This window comes from Notolepis coatsorum (assembly GCF_963971535.1).
Source record: "Notolepis coatsorum genome assembly, chromosome: 3".
Lineage (NCBI taxonomy): Eukaryota > Metazoa > Chordata > Actinopteri > Aulopiformes > Paralepididae > Notolepis > Notolepis coatsorum.
In genome coordinates, this window is record NC_140167.1 from 49,750,656 (window position 1) to 49,768,591 (window position 17,936).

The following is a 17,936-nucleotide window of genomic DNA, read 5'->3' on the forward strand; positions in this document are numbered from 1 at the left end:
GTGTTAAATAATTAGATTTCATGGCATCTGTGTGGCATGGTTTATTCACTGTGTCCATGGAAATTACGATGAACACAGGCTACAGCCATAAAGGTATGATTTCCTTACACAGAAAAGACAGACTTTATAATCTCCTCATTGTCAAACTGTCACTACACTACACGACTAAGGTACCCATGTACATGTCAAAATACTTCCCAAAGGTCAGTGAATACCACGACCACAACACCAGAGGGAGCTCCACAAATCATGTTAAACCCAGATTCGGCTCAAACAAGGGACTAAACACGTTTAGCAATTATGCCACATCAATGTGGAACGCCCTACCCACAGCTGTAAAGGAATGTGAATCACTACCCACTTTTAAAACCACTCTCAAAGAGCACCTACATGAGACTGCAATTCGAAACTGGCCCCTGTACAGTAAATGTCCTAACCCAGTAATACACGAGACCCTCTTCTTGGACCAAGTAAGGTTTTGTCGATAATCCAATGTACAGTTACCCCCACCCCACCCACCCAACCACCTCCAATGTACAAGCCCCCCCCCCCACCCAACCTCCTCCAATGTACAGTTTCTTCGTCAAATGTTAAACTCTTTTTGTATCACAAACAGTACTGTATTTGTAAATCTGGTATGTCATAAATGTATAGATGTAGCAGTAGGCCTACTGTCTATCTGTATGTCATGTATGTCATATGTTATGATGAATTGAAAATGGGGGACCCTGGTGTAAACAAGACGAAAGTGTTTATCTGGTCTGCATCCCCTTAACAATTGTGTGTATTGAGCTGTACTGTATTGTACCCATTCTGCAATCTGTTAATAAAATTTTCAATCAATCAATCAATCACTTACATGAGAAAAATATTTTTAAAATCTGTTTACTTTTTCTAACTACATCACTGCATAACTCATTAATCTTGAGACAGGCTTAATTTTGGGTTATTAGTGATACTCTGCATACATTTTATACACCCAATTCAAAGTTATAGCCTCATTTTCTTTCAAACGAATTTGTTTTGCCCTCTTGGCGGAGTGTTTAGCAGGCTGTGACGTAGGCCTACAGTAGCAGGTTTACATGTGATGACACACAGGCGGGGGAGGTTTTGAGGAAGTACAGAAAGTTAGTGGAAGAATGATTTTATGGAAGGGCACTCTGCAGTTTTACACAAATAACAATCTATGGTCAAAGTCATGCCTCGAAGGAAGACGAGTCATGACTTTTTATTAAATGGCTAAAGAGCAGTTTGCATTTTTTTTTATAATAATATAAATGCCAAATCACATTTTTAATAATGATTTAGCTGCTAAAGAAACAGCCTATATGGATGCTGCGTGGTGGTGGTGCTGCTGGTGAGAGATACATGATGGGACATGAAGGTGTGAATATTTAGTTCATGCACTTTGAGTGAGAGGGGCGGACTGTTACAACTGGGGGAGTTGTCTAGTCTCGACAGATCCCATTGGGCTTCCTCAAAAAAGGCAAACACACTTCATTTACTTTGCGCTCCTCTACTCCTCCGACAGAAATAGAAATAGTTGTGAGAGAACGAAGAGAGCAAACCTGTGGAACGGCTGGCCAGCTACACTTATTGACAACTGAACAACACACATTGTTATTAGCCAAGCTAAAGCTGATCATATCTGTCTAGTCTCACTGAAGAGGGTGAGATTGATTAGCTTACGTTAGCTTTAGCATTAGCCACTAGTAACCCCCCCCCCAAGGAGGATACTATAGTTACCAGCTTGGCTATAAGCACCAAGCCGGGTTCAAGAAACCATTCAGACTCCACACCTATTTCTAAAAACAACAACAACACATTACTAAAGGTTCGTGGATAACGTTAGCTGGCCGGCCTGTTAGCCAGTCAAATTTATATTTATTTACTACATTTGGCAATGGACTATGCTGCCGGGTGCTTTGGAGGTAAGTGACGTTCGGTTAACTGGTTCATTTAGTTTCCCAGGTTCGCAGAGTTGTTGCAACTGAAGTCGTGTGTTTTCCTCCAGCAACGTGGCCATGCTTTGATATTCCTGTTGTTCACCACCTGGACATCCCTCTGCGTCATAGTTAGCATTCCTAACCTTACGCTCATACTAGGAGTGTCGCCTGCTAGTATGAATTGTACTATTAGGCTGGGATTGGCAACTGCCCCCCCCCATTGTAATTCATTTCAACATCACATTTTGGACATCGGGCCTGTCTGACGTGAGGATTGAGACGTTTGTCTGGTTTTTATCAAATCAAACTGAACAAGCTGGGGCTAATTCATCAGTAGCTGATGGATCTAGTCGTCCTCGCCTTGCCTTGGAAACCCTGTCAGCTGTTACTAGGTTTACAGTCACTGCCAGGATGATGAGGCCTGAGACATAACTAGGCTAGAATTTGGATTAGTCTGTGATGTGGTTATTTTCCTGCACTGCAGCCAGAACAGCATCCTAGTTTGTTTGCGCCCCAAACAGTACCCTACTATTTGCATAATTTTTGGGGATGGAGCCATTCATTCATTATAGATTACTTCCATTGGCTGTGGGAGGCTCTTGGGACCGAGCCAAGAGCCCTCCCCCAGCCAATGGTATCCCGAAGAGACCCCTGACTCAGAAACAGGGTAAACATGTGTCTACCAGACCAGACAGACTTGTTGCAGTGTTTCCCACCGGTGGTTGTCACAAGTGGGCAGGTTTGGAGTGTTTGAACACGCCAACGTTATGGAAAATGTGCTTACCGTCTTCACCAGACAATAAGATGGATAACAATGTTCTCTCTGTGCATTCAGTAGAAAGCTATCTTAGCACAAATGAATGGAAGCGGATACAAACCAGTATCCAAAAATCCAGTGGCCAAAAACCCCTAGCCTACTGGTCAGTATCTGCTTCCATTTATTTGTGCTAAGCTAGGTAGGGTAGCTTGCAGCCGGATGGCTTTCTACTGAACACACAGAGAGGAAATTGGTATCTATCTACTATCTATCATCTTGTCGTGTTCCTTTTTAAGGGTTCGGAGTTGTACAGAGTCCATGAGGCCAAGGGGCATTTGGGAGAACTAGGGAAACTGGGACTGCTGCCATCTGCGTGGAAGAGAGAGATGGGTGTCGAGCAGGGTTTCATTTTTGGGAGATGACAACTTACAGTACAAACTAAGTCTGATACTTTCAAGTTGAAACGGCTGGGTGATAATGAACCTGGATGGGCCACACATAATGGGAAACGCCAAATGTTTTTGCATCTGACACAAGTGAGGTGTTGCACCTGAGCATTGTAATAGACTTATGTAATGGTGTTTATTAAAGGGATAGTTCGGATGTTTGGACATTAAGTTGTATGAAATCCTTGTCAGTGGTGTAGTGGAAGCAAAGCTGTTAGCTTACTTACTGAGTCCAAGGAAACTATAAAAGAAGGAAGGATCATCATATCACTGTGCACATTGGTGCCAACTGCCAAGTATGGAAACTTTCAGTTCAGCTGGCATTGAGTTGAATGGAATTGCCATCTCCTTGTTTATGATCCTGTTGTTTAACACTTTGAGTGCCACGGGTCCTGTGCCCCGGAACCCTGTTGCGTGCCACCACCCACTTCAATGACAGCTCTCATATTTGCGAACGCATAAACTATATCTTAAATTATGGCTATGTGTCTAATATGGCCGTCGCTTATCAATGACTTGTTTGCAGTCAACATTGTCGAAACGGATTGTTTTTTAATCGGTTAATTTCCGTTTTATACCATTTTGAAAAACGCAAATTCTTTGAAAGTTCCAGAACAATCTGTGATAAACGCCCTTTACTGGAATACACTGGAATACACAAAACGCGTTGTAATTTTTCGGCCTATTTATGAATCGTTTTCAAATAAACGCTAGATTATCGATAGTATATGTGTACTTATGCACGCTATAGAAGCGGGCTGAAAAATCGATTATCTTATTTCCTGATCGCACACACACACAGACACGCACATATACACACATATGGCACATGCTGATATATAGGTGAAAATAGCTCTGATTATCCCAAGACTGGTAAAATAGATTCCTTACCTCAGATCAGATGTTCTCTAAAAAGATTATTCCAATTCCTGATCACCATTCCAAATATCGATTGCGTTTATTGATCCAACGCTGGGTACTAGAAACACACATTCTCCGCTGTTCTGGTGGTAGGCGATTACTTGGATCGTCTCCGGTTACTTGTCTGACAAGTAAAATGTGGAAGCAGGACTTTTTTTCTCCATGCGTTTCATTCAATCCAATCCAAAGGGGTGCAGTACCATCCGGAGAGACGATAGGGGGCGGTATTTTCCCTGTTCGAGTTCAGACAGATCCCCACTGGTAACGTGAGGCTAGATTGATGAAAAATTTATGGAAATCGATAATAAAAAAAAACAAGATCTCTTGTCGTTGGCACTAAACGGTTGGCATGAACTAACGAGAAATCTCGTCGTTGGCACTCAAAGTGTTATTACCTCGGATGTCAGACTAATCGGTAATTTGTTGCACTGTTAACGAGCTAACGTTTGATTGTTAACTAGCTTGATATATTGGTTGATGTATATTTCCTCAGATAGCTTGTATATTTTTTTTATTTGAATACAGGCTTCAATAGAACTGGCACCAAAGTTTGACACCAAGTAGAGCATAGAATGCTGGCATTCTGACATGATGATGACGACCCTTCCTTCTTTTATAGTTTCCTTTACTGAGTTCCTTGGTCAGGAGTTCTGGCCGGGTTCTGAGCGAACCAAAAGCAAACGGGGTCACGACCAAAAGGTTTTAATCCACACACCACAACATGCAGGCAAAAGGGTAAATTACTAAATGTAAAAGGGTTTCCTATTTTCTAACACCATCTAAGACCATCGTTCTCCACCACTATGGATTCTGCAATCACTTGGCATTATTATATTTCATGGAGAAAGCTGGTGTAGTAGGCTACTACAGTGTAGTACTACACGCTGGAGCCGTTTCACTGGTAACGCGGCCTATGAGCTGTTTAAAAATGCTTTGTTTTGGTGGTTAGCCACCGGGTTAGCCAATCAGGACAACACTGATTGCCCTGAAGTTGCCCATGATGTTAAACAGAAATGCCTTTTTTCTTTGGGCCAATCCAGTTGCTTGGTTGAAACCAAGTGTTGTATAATGTTTGCTTTCCCTCTCGTCAGCAGAAGTCAAGTCATTTATTTATATAGCTCATTTAAAAGCTCAAAGAGCCGACTAAAGTCAAGGACATGGCACTGCCAGGCTGAGGTACAGTGCAGTGACCAGCTGATTATACTTTGTCCACTAATGCAGTTAGCCTACTATTTGCTCTTTTGTGTGAAGTGAAACACCCTCTCTCACCAGACGACATCCATTCAAACAATGTTGTCATTGCATCATAGCGATGGACAGACACACGGTTTCACCTGCTGATTTAATAAGCAGGTGCGTTAGGGCGGGGCCTCAACACAGTGCTGTTAGATTCAAGTCCAGACTAAAGATATGGCTCAAAAGGGACTATAATTAACCCAGATACTCAGCTAAAAGGCACCCTTACATGTTTTTATGCGTCTATGTTATGTATATGACTACTGTATATGTGATGTGTTGTGATGTCATGTCTGTATGATGCATGTCTAAGAATTTCGTTCCCCTACCCCCCTACAAGGAGGACCACAATGGAAATAAGCTCTGAGCTTTTTTGTGTCCATCCTTGGCAGTATTTACAGACTGTGCCACATGTTATGTTATATATTGTCAAATAAAGTCATTCATTCATTCAACTAGCAAGAGGATTATTATTATTAGAACACTTGAGAGTTCAATCCGTTTCAGATCTCAAACCATATCCAATGATTTAGCAATTCTTTTAAAATGTTCATTTGTTTATTTATTTAGGTGCTGCTGGTGTTTTGGTGGGACATCCTTTTGATACCGTCAAGGTGGGTTTCTGTCCAATCATCTTTTACTTATGTGGAACAATGTGCTATTTCTATAGCCTATATATCGTTCAGATTAGTCAGTGCTAGGATTCATGAATGTGTAGCCATCAGGTAGTAAACATTGTCAGTCAGACCGCCTACAAGGGCAATGTGAGTTTGAATCCAGGATAGTAGGCAATAATTAAATATTCTCATTTCATTCACAATTTTTCTATGGGGTAATGTGATTATTAATTGTGGTACTTGTTTCTGTTGTACAAATTAGGCTAATGGTAACAATTAATATAGTCTTAACTCTGTAGAATTTGAGTTTTGGTTTCACACTTTACACATCAATTGGATAGTTTAACATACAGTATGTGAGCAGAAATCATGATATCTATTGGAAAAAGAATCTGTATGATTATTTTGATATTAATTTCTTCCATATCGGCCAGCCTTACAGGAGACCCAGATCCACTCAATTGGCCTACAATGAGAACCAGAAATTGGAGCATGAAACATAAGTTCACAACCGTTTGTTTTTCTTGTAACCACGGTAGATAGCGTCAACCTCAAACAAATTGAGTAATACTGTATCCTTATTGTCTGTCACCTGTCAAGTTTATTCTCATGGAAAAGTAGATGAGATGTAGTGTGTTGTAAGTAGACTACTTCTCATTATCTGTTAGCAATACATTATGATGGCGGAATACATTTGAAATAACATCTGCAGTTTGCGCAAGAGGCATGGCAGCATATGCTTAGGATAGAATCCATAGCCGTCAGAACAAGCTGCCTTGCTTGCTTCACATGATGACCGTGCACATTGAAGGTTGGAACGATGTGCCACACATATTTGGCTTATGAGTTGGTCACTTATCCCCACTTGGCCGTGCATAGGTATTATACTCCAGAGGCAATGGGGACCTTTTGCAAATTGGCCTAGGGTGCCTGCCAGGGTTATTATAGTTTTGTATGTTTCAGTATTTGATTCAATTTGTTATTTAGTTTAAAACTATTTAAGTTAAGTTTAGTTCATTATTTATTTTGAATGTGTTATATGGAGGGTATTTGTCAGGGGCAATATTTAATAAGTTCAGAATAGGTATTGTGTGGCGGTCATATCGTCACACCAGTGTCAATAAACAATATGCACCAACGCCTTCTCACTCTTGTGGCATTGGCAAATTTTACCCAACTCGACAAAGACTAAAACTAAAGATGACTTTAGTTTTTTAAGTACAATATAGTTTCAGTTAAAGTTTTTACTTCAGTTACCGTAATTTTCGCACTATAAGCCGCACCTGAATATAAGCTGCAGCAGCTAAATTCAATGATGTACAGTGTACATATATAAGCCGCACTGGACTATAAGCCGCAGGTGTTTTAATGTTTAATTACCATATGTAATTAGCATTGGGACACAATACTGTCGGACAAATAACAAGAATGAACTCATTTACAAGTTGTATTAAGTTTAGCAAATAAGGGAACAGATAAATAACATTTCAATGCAGTCAAAAAATATTTAGATTTTAAAGGGGAACTATCTTATAAATGGCCTTTTTGAGTGTTTAGCATTGTTTCCTAGCTATGTGAACTTATATTAATATGATCTATGTCTCAAAATTCTCATATTGGCGCATTCTTCCAATTCTCCTCTCACAATATTCACCCTCACTGAACTGAGTCGTTTGAAAATGTGCCTATATGTGATGTCATATAGTCACTGCTGCATGTTAATGTTGAGATAGACGACGACGCTCCGCAGTGGTTTAGGTGGCACCTGCAGCCCAGGCTCAAAACAGCTCGAAATCTTGAGGTAGAAAAATGCTGTTTTTGAGGACTTGATTAGAAATACAAAACAATGAATAAAAAAATATATATATATTACAGAGGTGTTCCATAGACTCACAGGAATTGTGTAAAAGTGCCCAAATAGTGAAAGAAATAGTAAAATAGTTCCCCTTTAACATTTTCGGGTTTGGTCACGTCGAGTCACATATAAGCCGCAGGGTCGAAAAATGGGGGGAAAAGGCGCAGCTTATAGTCCGAAGATTACGGTAACAAAAATGTTGTTTCACACCTAGTTTTCGTATTCTAGCATTGCCTCCCTAGCATTTTAAATTTTTGCGATTCTTTTTGAAAAACCAGAACCACAGGAAATGTGGTAAGCATCGCGTGAGAGGTAGTTCTGAAACCTGCTTGTAAAGTAAATGTGTGTACTGTAGAGTAGCTCAAGGCTAGGAAGACAATTGCGACACATACTAACTTGGCCACATGGTCTCCTACTCTACTTTAGTGTTTGGCCGTAATTTCTTTTTGTATTAGCTTTGGAGGTGTACAGTAGATGCCATGGGCACACTTTTTAGGTTGAAGCTCTTCTCTCTACCTTGCTTTCAATGTCCTTTGTGTGGGGGCTGGGGGAAGCTGTCTTTAACAGCAACAGTGTCACTTTGTTGTAGATGAGAGACACAAATATACAGCTTCTCCACGGAAATGTAACCTAGTAAGTACGGTCAAGGTCTTATGTTTCTTTCTCATCCCCTGTTCTGTCTTGAGATATAGAAATTCAAAACACAAGGAGATTCTTTGTTTTTTCATCGCTTGTTAAAGGAACACACTAACATTGTGGGAAATGCGCTTACCATCTTCTCCAGAATCAGACAAGGAGATACCAATTTCCTCTCTGTGTGTTCAGTCGAAAGCTATCCGGCTGCAAGCTAACCTAGCTTAGCACAAATGGATGGAAGTGGATACGGACCACTAGCTTAGCTTAAAACTCTGGGAGAGGGATTTTTGGCCAACAGCTAGGCTAGTGGTCCGTATCCGCTTCCATTCATTTGTGCTTAGCTAGGCTAGCTTGCAGCGAGATAGCTTTCTACTGAACACACAGAGGAAATTGGTATCTATCTTCTCTTCTGACTCTGGGGAAGACGGTACACACCATGTCAGCGTGTTCCTTAAGTCTCAGTTAATCACCCTCTTCTCTTATACATCACCCCCCTAACATCAATTTCCTTTGAAAATGCCCATTTACATTTTTTTATATACATATTGATAGATTTGTTTTGTTATCTGTATTGCAGTATGTGTTGTGTAGTTGGAGTTGCTGTGGTCATGTTTGGTCTTGTATGTGAATGGAATGTCTCTCTTGTGTAAGACTGTAACACGAGACTTGTCCTCCTCAGGTGAGACTTCAAGTTCAGAGTGTGGATAGGCCTCTGTACCGAGGCACATATCACTGCTTCCAGTCCATCATACGTCAGGAGTCTGTAAGTACAAATGGATGATGTCACTGAGTGTGTTTACTTGCACATTGATCCTCCAGAGCTGATATCCCGGTTACGTTTTCTTTTTAACAAGATACGTGCATTTTCATACTGTTACTGATACTCATACTGATTATTCATTCATTTGTATTTATTCGTACATGGAATCGTTACAGTCCAACAGTACATATAGTTCACTTAATATGATCCACAAAATTCCATGTCCGAAAGGAACAGGAAGAAGACAATTCTTATTGTACCTGCCCCTAAACGCATACAGTACACTGATAGACTGTTCATAGTGCAATGTTTACCAAATAAAACAAAAACAAAAAAAACGTATTTTGCAGAAATGGAAACACAATTAAATTAACATAAATAAATACATTTTGTGTATCTATCAGTTAAATTGCATATTTACTGAGGTTCATTTATACACACACATTTATCTATATATTATATGTATGTATTATTCTATATTATACTTCTATATACTATTATACTATATAATTGTATTATTTTTATTATACTATAACTAAATCACACTATTTATTAGGGTTGGGCACCGAGAACCGGTTCTAATAGGAACCGGTTCCTAACTTCCGGTTCTGGAACAATGGACAATGTGAATAGTATGAAAACAAATTTAAGATTAAAAAAAAAAAAAAAAAAAAAAAAAAAGTCTCCTGCGAAATAAGCTGTGACCTGTTTTGACCTGCACCTCAAAGAATCGGAATCGAGAATCGTTTAGAACAGGAATCGAAATGGAGAATCGGAACCGGAATAGTTCAAATCCAAACGATGCCCAACCCTACTATTTATACTACACTATTATATTGGTATACAGTATTATACAATATTTTAATATATTATTATTCTATGTTAAGCTGCTATATACTATATATTACTATACTATTAGCCTATACTGCTATGCTATATTATCCTGTTATGCTAAACTGCAACACTATACTAAACTGTGCTATACTGTCTATTTATCTTTTCTTTGTACAACATTTTGAAGTGAAATATATTAGTAGAACTCTTTACATCATTCTGCAAAGAGTTCCATAGTTTGATACCTATAACTAAGGTGCACCTTTGTTTTAAGGTGGTTCATGCAAATTGGTGCTTAAAATTTAATTTCCTTCTGCTGTCATCTGGACAGGGAACAAACAACCTCTGTATATTTGCTGGTAATACTCTGCATTTTTCTCTAAACAAAACTAATAAAGTCTGTATTTCAGCTAACTCTTTAATTTTCAATAGTCTGGATTTAATAAATAATTCATTGGTATGTTCTCTTGAATCTACTTTGTGAACTATTCTTACTGCTCTCTTCTGTAATATAAATAATGGCTTTATGTTACTTTCATACGTGTTACCCCACACTTCCACACAGTAACTCAAATATGGTAGGATGAGTGAACAATATCATATTTGTCTTGTTCAAAACAAAAACACTCTTGGCTACCTTCTTTTTTATGTACATTATGTGATGCTTCCATGTCAATTTCTCATCCAACATAACACCCAAACACTTTAACTCAGATACTCTTTCAATATTAACTCTGTCTATACATAATGCCACACTGTCCTTCTTTCGATTAGTAAATATCATAACGGATATAGGGATAACTTATTGTTATGGTTATCAAACCATATCTTGAGTTTACACATTTAATTTACAATGTCATCTGCAAATTTTGTAAGGTCCTTTCCTGAACTGAAGAAATTTGTATCGTCAGCGAATAAAACAATTATTACCAATGTGCGGTAATACACAAGTTACAGAATATTGCAGGTTCCATGGAGATGGACCTCTCAGAGACCACAACCCATTAGTCAACAAGGCAACTATAAAGGAAGGAAGGGTCATCACGTCAAAAAGGCAGCATTTCAGACTTTGGTGCCAGTTCTATTGAGGCCTGTATTAAATTAAATAAAATCTACCCTGGAGTTAGATAAGCAGATACATACCCTTTTTTTCTCTGTGCATGCATTAGGCTTAGGGAACAGCCGCACGTTAGCCTAGCTTAGCGTCATTCACTGGAAGTAGGTGTGCCAGTGTAGCCTAGTTCCCAACAGTCACAAAATACACTCATTCTTCATTATATACTGTACATATGTTTACCTTTCCTTTACCTTCTTGTACATTTAAAAAAAATAATAATAATAATGATAATAATAATTCTTGTCAATCTTCCATTTTTTCGCTATAGTGTCTGAATTATGTCTCTGATCTTGTTTTGAGTTTATTTTCTAGACCATGTTTACATGTATTTCGTTCATATATGTTTATGGACAATGAGATGGGAGTGGAACTTTGTACAAGCCCTTTGAGCTTCGTTCCCTCCTAGCACTGTAAAAAAAAAAAAAAAAAAAATTATATAAATTTATATTGTGCTAAATAAATAAACTAATACAACTCCAAAACGTTCCTGTAAACATGTTGTGACCTGTGTATTTACCACGTGAAAAATTTATAATAATAATTTGACATCTTCGTTTTCTAAGCAGATATATTATATACTCGGAACAATCTTTTGCCGAACCACTGATGATCACTGAGTGATTTCATCATCTCAAAAGCCCTGCTTTTTGAAAAACTGGTAATTGAAAATGAATAAAAAACCGACATAGACAGACGGACACAGTGGATCAGTGTAGCGGCATAATGTTAAAGATCAAAGTAAGCGCGGTACATATATTGAGCGTAATTTTGTAAAATGTCCGGTGTGACCGGTAATACCGGTGTTGTCATGAGTTTATTAGTCATGGGAAACTTCACATCACCGCGGCAACCATACCAGTGACCACATTCAGGATATTGGCTTATCCCAGCTATTGTAAACAGGATTTAGTATTTACATGTGCCAACCTATAGACAGAATACACTAGTATTCCAAATAATATTGGAATATGAATGTGTATCACGCAGATTATGTAATTAATGTAATCACATGGGCATAGGCCCATCTACTGTATTTGGATGTTCATGTGGTATTGATTGAAATTTCCATCAAGTGAACACAAAAAGAAAGAACAAGAACTGGTGCCATGTAGTTTCCACCATGTGCTCCTCACCATGCCAAGCCAGTATCACCTAGCTTGCTCATTGGTCAAAATGGGGGCCTGCACTGGCAAGAGTTTCCAGTTACAGTTCTATCCCTCAGCTTAGGTGTCGGTCCGAGAGAGCTCCTATTAGGCTGTCTTAACACAAGGGGGAGGTAACGGGATAGATGAGCTAACCGGGGTCACACAGGACCTTATCCCCCACATGGGCTAAATTAAGCTTTGCCATTTGAGCTGAGTGGAGAATGCTAGGTCTCTCTAGAGAGTACATTTCTGTTGACTTGATTCACATAGTGGAATCGCATGGTAAGGAATCCTAGAGTACAATGGTAAATCAAATAATTTCTTGACATGGTTCAAGACCGTTTTTTCCAGTAGTTACCTGGCTTGTGACATGCAGTGTTTGGCATGATGACCGTAGTTCTAGGAACTGGTTTGGACAAAAATAGAGAAGAACATCTTCTTAGCAGAATCCTTTTCAAAAGAAGAGTGTTTTAGCCTGTATAATTAGCTAATTTTAAGTATTGCAATGCTGCCTCACCTGTCCAAGCTGACCCCAGGGCCATTACACCTTTCCCTCTTTCAGCTGGAAATGTACCGTCATCTTCATTACTTGTCACCCCACCCTTGTGTATCTCTTGTGTTCATACCTCTTCCTTTCTTGTACTCGGGTCCCCTTCCTTGTGGCGTCACTAGCGTTGAAGTACTATGCTATCAAGTTACTTTTCCCCTCAATGTGTGCATATGTGTGTGTGTGTGTGTGTGTGCACGCGTGGTTAGCCATCCAACTGATAATGCTTCTCTCTGTTTATTTTGGCCGTAGATGTTGGGTCTGTACAAAGGCATCGGCTCGCCCCTGATGGGCCTGACCTTCATCAACGCCATCGTGTTTGGCGTCCAGGGCAACGCCATGCGCAAGCTCGGCCGTGACACACCGCTCAACCAGTTCCTGGCGGGGGCGTCCGCGGGGGCCATCCAGTGTGTCATCTGCTGCCCCATGGAGCTGGCCAAGACGCGCATGCAGCTGCAGGGCACCGGGGAGAAGAAGTCCAAGAGGAAGCTCTACAAGAACTCCCTGGACTGTCTGGTGAGGATCTACAACAAGGAGGGGATCAAGGGCATCAACCGCGGCATGGTGACCACGCTGCTCCGTGAGACGCCGGGCTTTGGCGTGTACTTCCTGACCTACGACACCCTGACCCGCTCCATAGGCTGCGAGCCCGAGGACCGCTACATGATCCCCAAGCTGCTGTTCGCCGGCGGAATGTCCGGCATCGCCTCCTGGCTCTCCACCTACCCCGTGGACGTGATCAAGTCTCGCCTCCAGGCGGACGGGGTCGGTGGGGTCAATCAGTACAGCGGCATCATGGACTGCGTCAGGCAGAGCTTGAAGAAGGAAGGGTGGAGGGTGTTCACGCGGGGACTCACGTCCACGTTGCTACGCGCCTTCCCGGTGAACGCCACCACGTTCGCCACCGTGACTCTGTTCTTGTTGTACATGCGGGAAGGGCAGGAGTGCCCCATCCCAGACTGTGAGCCCCAAGGTGTCCCCCAAGCTGTCCCCCGGCAGGCCCTGCAGTCCCAGGCACAGCCCACCAGCATGTAACCTGCTTTGGGGATGCCGTGTTTAGTGGTGGAGCCATCCGCGGAGTGGCAGTGCATCTGTCGTCGGCAAATCCGCTTTGCTGCGCATGGCTATGGTGGTGTTGAGTACGAGTAGGAGGAGGTTGCAGCTTCATGCGTATCGGAGGTATGATCTGTTGTCTCAGCTCTCCACTGTGGAGGGTGAACTAACTCCTAGATAAGCATCTGTCCCCAAGGCAACTCGAAACCTTGGAGCTCCGGCCAAGTGACCACTTGTAGTAGCTTCAATCTGTAAGGAAGCTATATTTTTTATAAATATATTTTTAGATAAACTGTGCTTGTAAATATGATGCATCTTTTTAAAAGTCCCTGATTTTGTACAGAGCAGTTCTTTTTAATGTGATTGCTTAGTTTTCAGGGGAATTGACGATGATTATGGATACAAATACACTGGCTTGACCCAAATAATCTAAGGTCAAAGAAGCACTTATGTGTCTATGCTGTGCTATATATGTCATATAGGGGGTATTGTAAATACAACTTCCCAAGTTCCCAACTTAGAAAAAGTATTCAGATCATCTTCCAATATGCCGTCAGTGACTGACAGCGGGTATATCCCAGAATGGCCTGAAATTCCCGGAAATTCCGATCTGGCAGACTTCATAGGTCCTTATGGCCCAGTTGTTGTGCACGAGTAGATGCATCTCTGTATACCCGTTTTATGACTATGACTAACGGATCAGGATATATTTGGAGAAAATGTAAAGATCGGCCTGATGGTGACGCTAGCGGAAAGGTCATAGGGGAGGGGGGGGGGTCACCAAATGCAATAGGGTTCCACTAGGGGTCATGAATGTGCACAGCAAATGTGAAATAATTGGAATGAAAGTTATTTGAGTTATGGCGTTGACGCGGAATAATCTGTGGCGGCGTAAAAAAAACCATAATATCCCAGACACTGTTGTTTGGGGATATAATTCCAGGTTCAAAGCGTGGCGTTTGTCGGCAGATCCTGATGTGGCTCTGCCCCTCTCAATAGCCCAAGTCCCACAACTTAATTTTGCAATTTAATAGCCTTAATAAAATATATTTTCATTAGTTAAGTGAAATGGATAAAAATAAAGCTTTGAAGCAAGTGCTATTGAATGGTTTCTCAGATGTGCCCAGTCCAGCTCAAGTCTGTCTCCTCCTGCTGTCTGTCCTGATAAAGTATGAACACTGTATTGTGTTTATTATCAAAATGGTTACAAACATAAAGGCAGCCTTATACATGTATCAAGGACAGCATATGTATGTAGATATCGTTGTATTTATATGTATTTATTAGGGCTAGACCGATATGAGATTTCTGGCTCGGATATTGATTTAGCCAGAACTTTAATTTCCCATAACTGATCCTGTGTGTATTGCTAGTGCTGGCTGAGCTTGACCTTACTTGCAAGCCAGTGGTTTGGCTGCTAGCTACTCTGCTAGCTAGGGCATTGCTAATCATCTGTTGCATTTGGTGAATTTGAATAATTCACTTTAGTAAAGTCAAGTTTCAGCAGTCTCACCATACCTCCGTCTTAAGTGCATCCACATGTAAGCTAGCGACCACGGCTGTCTCTGTTATCCGATGTCAGTGGATACAAACTCAACTTTAGTGGCCTCAGCAGCACTGCACTGTCAATGGGCCTCACTGGTCAACTCATGGAGCAGTGAAGGCTCATTTACTGAGCTGTCCAGGCTCTGTTTACTGTGTGAACACCACCATCTACTGCGCAAAATGTGTACCACACTTTAATTTTAAGCACACCACAGGATTATGTATTTATTTTTTCTTTTGTGTGTAAGTCTATCGCTGGTTTATCGGCTGCAAATTTCCCCCCAATAACTATTAATATCGGCGTGCCTATCCGTCTAGCCCTCGTACTTATGGCTTTTTCGGAGGCTGCACCACACTGTGTAGTTACGGTAAGTGAAACTTTCCTATGAAAAGTCATGTTACTGTGGAGTCCCAAGGACTTGAAAGTGTCAATCAAAACATATGGCCTGCCAGTGTGTGGATCCCGTTGAGTGTGTTTCCATCAAGTAGAAGGCCTATCAAGCTCTGCCCTCCTGTCTTGATCCTCCGATTACAACTGTTGCTTTCCGAGGGAAGAAGGGGAAAAAGCAACTGGGGCGGGGCATGACATAGGCAAATACAAATTGTCTCTCTTTTTCCTCCTTTATAGTTCTTCCCTGGTTTCTGGAATTGCGTAGGAGTTACATGGTTGGGTTGCAATCTGCACTCTGGAGGGCTGAACGATATATGGACAAGATATAATTTTAGCGGCTATTGCAATTGACATTGTAGAACCAAACGCGCAGTATAATCTTTCAAGGTTTAGTCTACAATTTCCTGTTGGATTTCTCAGTGATGACTAATCTCTCCTTGTAGACTCTTGGGTGTTGCTCTCATTCTCTTATTAGACTGTATTTTAAAACTATTTAAAAATGCTCATTTGCATCCTTTGCGATACGGATATTGCGTTCTTCAATATTGATATGAATTTAATATGTTGTTCAGCCCTAGAACACAATAGGCCTAGGAACCAGACTTTTCATAATTATTTGTCACGTTTTTTAAATGTTTTCTTTCCAACTTGAATACACTTAAACTGTTGTCTGAAGGTTGATCATAATCCAAGCTTTGGATAACGGGTTTTCTAAACACTGTACCGTGTCCACTGTCCAGAGGAAGCACCTTATAAGTTATAACTAATCATTCTATCGACTATCATGATGTATCGTTTTTTCATATTGTGATATTTATGCTAATTTGAGTTGGGGAGATGACTGATCTACTAGTACCGATTGGACAAAATCAAATGCATGGCGATTTTTTCTTTTTCATTTGTCACTGTAAATAATTATATTTGTTTAAATTCACAGCCAGTCGAAGAGTCTGTTACATAGTACAGCAAAAAATGGTTAACCTGTTACACCTGATGGCTGTTATATGATCCCTATCCCTGTTAAACTTGCTTGACTTGTTGAAATGTAATGCATCAGGAGGTCTAGGCTCTGCTCTGTTTCACTCTCCCTCTCTGTTACAACCATGTAAAGGCAAAATCGGCATGAATGCTGCACGTTGTTTTGTGCGGTTTGTCCCCCGTTACATGGAATCATTTAAAAATGATGGGCATTTCCTAAGAGTCAATTGACCTATCTCAAACCTGAGATGGATCAATTGATCTGACGGTGCTGGTTGGATGATCAAACGTGTATGAAAACAAACACAATTGGTGATGCGTTTTGTAGAAGGGCTGCTGGTAATACCTGTTGATTATGTATGTTGTGTACCTGTTGATTATGTTTGTTCTGTACATCTTGCATTAAAACAGCATGTAGGCCTATAGGCCACAGTATGCAGCTCTGAATGGATGGCAAAATAAAACCTTCAGATAATGTTTGTCATAATGTCCTCATTGATTATGCCTGTTAAGCATATTTTAGTGGACTGTAAGGTCACTACTATGGAGCACTTCACCAAAAAACAATCCTGATTTATTTTGCACATAACCTCACACAAACTGTTTTGCACACACTCAATTCGTTTGACAGTTATTGAGAGTAAATTAGTTTAAATATGCCCGCCAATGAATCAACAACAATGAATCCTTGTGTTGTTAATTGCAGCTCAATGAAATGATACGGTAGCAGTCCCTATAAGACAAGGTACTGCTATTTCATCTACATCATTTTATAGAGCTGTACTTAACAAGGATTCAAAGTCCCAGATGACATCACAGGTGGCCATATTCAAACTAATTTACTCAATAACTCAAACTAAATGAATGTGTGCAAAGTTTTTGGCGATTTGTGTGCGAGATTGTGCAAAATATTTCAGCATTTCTTTGGTGACGTGTCCCTTTAATACTTTATTCACTGGATTATTTCAGGTAAAACATGGTCCGTTTCATTGATTCCTTATCCTAAATTAATTAATTTACTCATCTCAAACCAGCCCTCTTTTCTTGATCCTCCAATCACAACTGTTGCTTCCCTCGTCCGAGGGGAAGATCAAGAAAAGAGGGTGGGTTGAGAGATGGGTCAATACCAGTGAGTGACCCTGGGGCACATTG

At 40.6% G+C, this 17,936-nt stretch overlaps 1 protein-coding gene across 2 annotated transcripts; it reads left to right on the forward strand.

The window, feature by feature from the left end:
• The first annotated feature begins 1,501 nt into the window (after positions 1 to 1,501).
• slc25a29l (solute carrier family 25 member 29-like) lies at positions 1,502 to 17,233 on the forward strand. Of its 2 annotated transcripts, XM_084309519.1 has the most exons (5): positions 1,505 to 1,931; positions 5,877 to 5,920; positions 8,368 to 8,411; positions 9,094 to 9,177; positions 13,070 to 17,233. In XM_084309519.1, exon 5 carries the CDS (start codon positions 13,070 to 13,072, stop codon positions 13,850 to 13,852), a length of 783 nt encoding a protein of 260 aa, XP_084165645.1. In that variant the 5' UTR covers positions 1,505 to 1,931; positions 5,877 to 5,920; positions 8,368 to 8,411; positions 9,094 to 9,177; the 3' UTR covers positions 13,853 to 17,233. The 2 variants fall into 2 exon arrangements, with proteins under 2 accessions (XP_084165644.1, XP_084165645.1); XM_084309518.1 differs by lacking the exon at positions 8,368 to 8,411 and having other exon boundaries at positions 1,502 to 1,931.
• The last annotated feature ends 703 nt before the right edge of the window (positions 17,234 to 17,936 follow it).